Raw genomic sequence first — 2,554 nt, 5'->3', positions numbered from 1 at the left:
TTATTCTACTAAACCTAACCTAACAGTCTACTCTGAGAGTTAGTAGACATGTAGTTGCAAGTTAATGAGAATTAGTTGACATGTAGTTGCTTATAGTTAGTAGACTGTCAAAAGGGGACTATCAAAATAAAGTGTAACCGATTTTTATGTTAAATGTTAATTATTGTTTGATTAAACATTAGCAATTCATAACGAAGCAAACTGATGAAGTAAACAAAGATAATGTGGCTTTAACTGCATGGATAATATCCGCGTCAAATTATAATTTTTTTTATTGTGGGTTTTTTTTGGGGGGGGGTTTCGTGGGTGCATCACATTTAACTCTCAGATAAAATAATTTCTGGAGATTTCTGGTGTAATAACAGTGACTGACAGCAAACAGATGCACGTGATCCTGAGCAGCAGGTTTCCATCAAGAGACGTGCGCGGATAAAAGAACAAAATTAACGCGATATTAATTAAAATTTCATCTGAACTCACGTTTATTTTATTTTATTTTATTTTATTCAGCGTCTAAAGTCTACATGTCAACTCGAAGGGGTTTCGCGTGCGGTCTTAAATAAAGGCCATTATTCCTGCAATCAAATTAAACTTCATCTCACACTACCAACCAGAGCCACATTAAAGCTGAAACAATCCCACAATTCATTTAGCGCGAGCTAGAATGCGTCCGCTCTTGAAAACTCGCCCATTCTCGCCCTAATGACATTAGTCCTAATAGCCATTAATAGTCATTTATTTAAAATTATATCTGCGCACGCTGAACGGAATACACTCTTAAAAATAAAGGTGCTTCACAGTGATGCCATAGAAGAACCTTTTTTTTTGTCTAAATGGTTCCATAAAGAACCTTTAACATCTGAAGAAGGTTCTCCAGATTATAAAAAGGTAAGAAAAGAGATGGTTCTTTAGTAACACTTTATTTGAAGGTGGCCTTGTTACACGTTACATGTAATAACAATAAATTGTTACTAACCCAATAGATAAGTACATGAAGTTAATTAATATTACTCAGTACTTAAATGTATAACTACATTGTAACAATGACACCTTCAAATAAAGTGTAACCGAACCTTTGACCGAATGGTTCTTCTATGGCATCGCTGTGAAGCACCTTTATTTTTAAGAGTGTTAACACAGAAAGAGGATATTTCAAAAGGAGCAAATATAAAGAAGGAAACTGACCATGAGGATGAGGATGATGATTGGAAAGGGTTAACGCGGAGGTGCATTAGAGATGCATGGAGGAGCAGAGGGGAGGAGGCGTTCAGCGCTGAGACATTGTCATGCAAACAGAGACCACCGCCTCGCCATTGTCTCCCGGACACCAACTTTATTATAAACACACCGCGAGCCGCCCGCCGCAGCAGAGCACCGGAACACCGCCACCGAGAGACACGCGCTGGATACCGCGAGAAAACCACGCGTTCCGCTGGAGTTTGACGCCGCAACCGGAGCTTTCGCGTCTCCGTCCGCCCTCCACATGTACAAAATGGATTACTCGTATCTGAACACGTATGACTCGTGCATGGCGGCGATGGAGGCGTCGGCGTACGCGGACTTTAACTCGTGCAGTCAGGCGAACACGTTCCAGTACAACCCGATCCGAACCGGCTTCAGCTCCGGCCCGGGATGCGCTCCGCTCGGTTCCGCCAGCTGCACTCTGGGCGCGCTGAGAGAGCACCAGCCCGCGCCCTACAGCACAGGTAACACACACACACACACACACACCACTAAAATCACACACAATCAGACCAAAACATGTCACAGATGGGGGGGAAAAAGACGCACAAAAGCTCGAAGCGCTTCATAAATACAGTGACTTATTAAATATAACAGGTGTCAAGACGCACCACTGAGCTCCAGAAATCCGTGAACAGGTGATCCAAAACCAAAAAAATCAATTTTTTCTTATTTTAAAATGTAAAGCTCATTTTGAATGATTTAAGGAATAAAATTCGTCTTTAAAATTTGGATAGCCGATGCCCAGTTGCAAATTCAAACTGGAATCCTAGTTAAATGTGACTGCATTTAATAATTTGATGCGCATCAAATTCATTTAAAGTAATTAATTTAATGATGTCCTACAGATCTATAATCAAACAGAGCGTTTATTGGAAATAAACTGTCCCGGCTCATATTTCTGTGCGGTGAATAAATCATTAATTTCACGGAATTCACACAGAAATGACAGATGTCACTTAATTTAAAAGTAAAACATTGTAGTTTAACAGTGGTGTAAATGTTATTTTTATACTTCATGGCACTGATTTTCTAGACGCGCTTCTGCATGAAATGAAGAAAATGAGAGTTTAAAATAAAATATATTTATGAGCAATCTTATAAATAGGAGCTCGTCTTTCTTTCTTCTGCTCTCCTGTTCTGCCCGTCACTGACTGATCTTCGCTCCTCTTTCAGTTCCGTACAAGTTCTTCTCGGACGCGTCGGGTCTGAACGAGAAGCGCAAGCAGCGGCGGATCCGCACGACCTTCACGAGCTCGCAGCTGAAGGAGCTGGACCGCGTGTTCGCCGAGACGCATTACCCGGACATCTA

General features: G+C 41.2%; 1 protein-coding gene across 1 annotated transcript in view; it reads left to right on the top strand.

Annotated features, from left to right (window-relative positions):
• The first annotated feature begins 1,296 nt into the window (after positions 1-1,296).
• Positions 1,297-2,554, top strand: part of phox2a (paired like homeobox 2A) — an 8,852-nt gene continuing 7,594 nt past the window's right edge. Inside the window, exon 1 of the mRNA XM_016550004.1 lies at positions 1,297-1,706. Within this exon, the coding sequence (XP_016405490.1) occupies positions 1,484-1,706 (223 nt within the window). The 5' untranslated portion in view covers positions 1,297-1,483. The remainder of the gene's footprint in view (positions 1,707-2,554) is intronic.

Source organism: Sinocyclocheilus rhinocerous, unplaced genomic scaffold (genome assembly GCF_001515625.1).
Source record: "Sinocyclocheilus rhinocerous isolate Xijiao unplaced genomic scaffold, SAMN03320098_v1.1 scaffold4118, whole genome shotgun sequence".
NCBI classification, from domain to species: Eukaryota; Metazoa; Chordata; class Actinopteri; order Cypriniformes; family Cyprinidae; genus Sinocyclocheilus; species Sinocyclocheilus rhinocerous.
The sequence above is the reverse complement of the archived record's forward strand: the minus strand, read 5'-3'. Positions and strand labels throughout refer to the sequence as shown.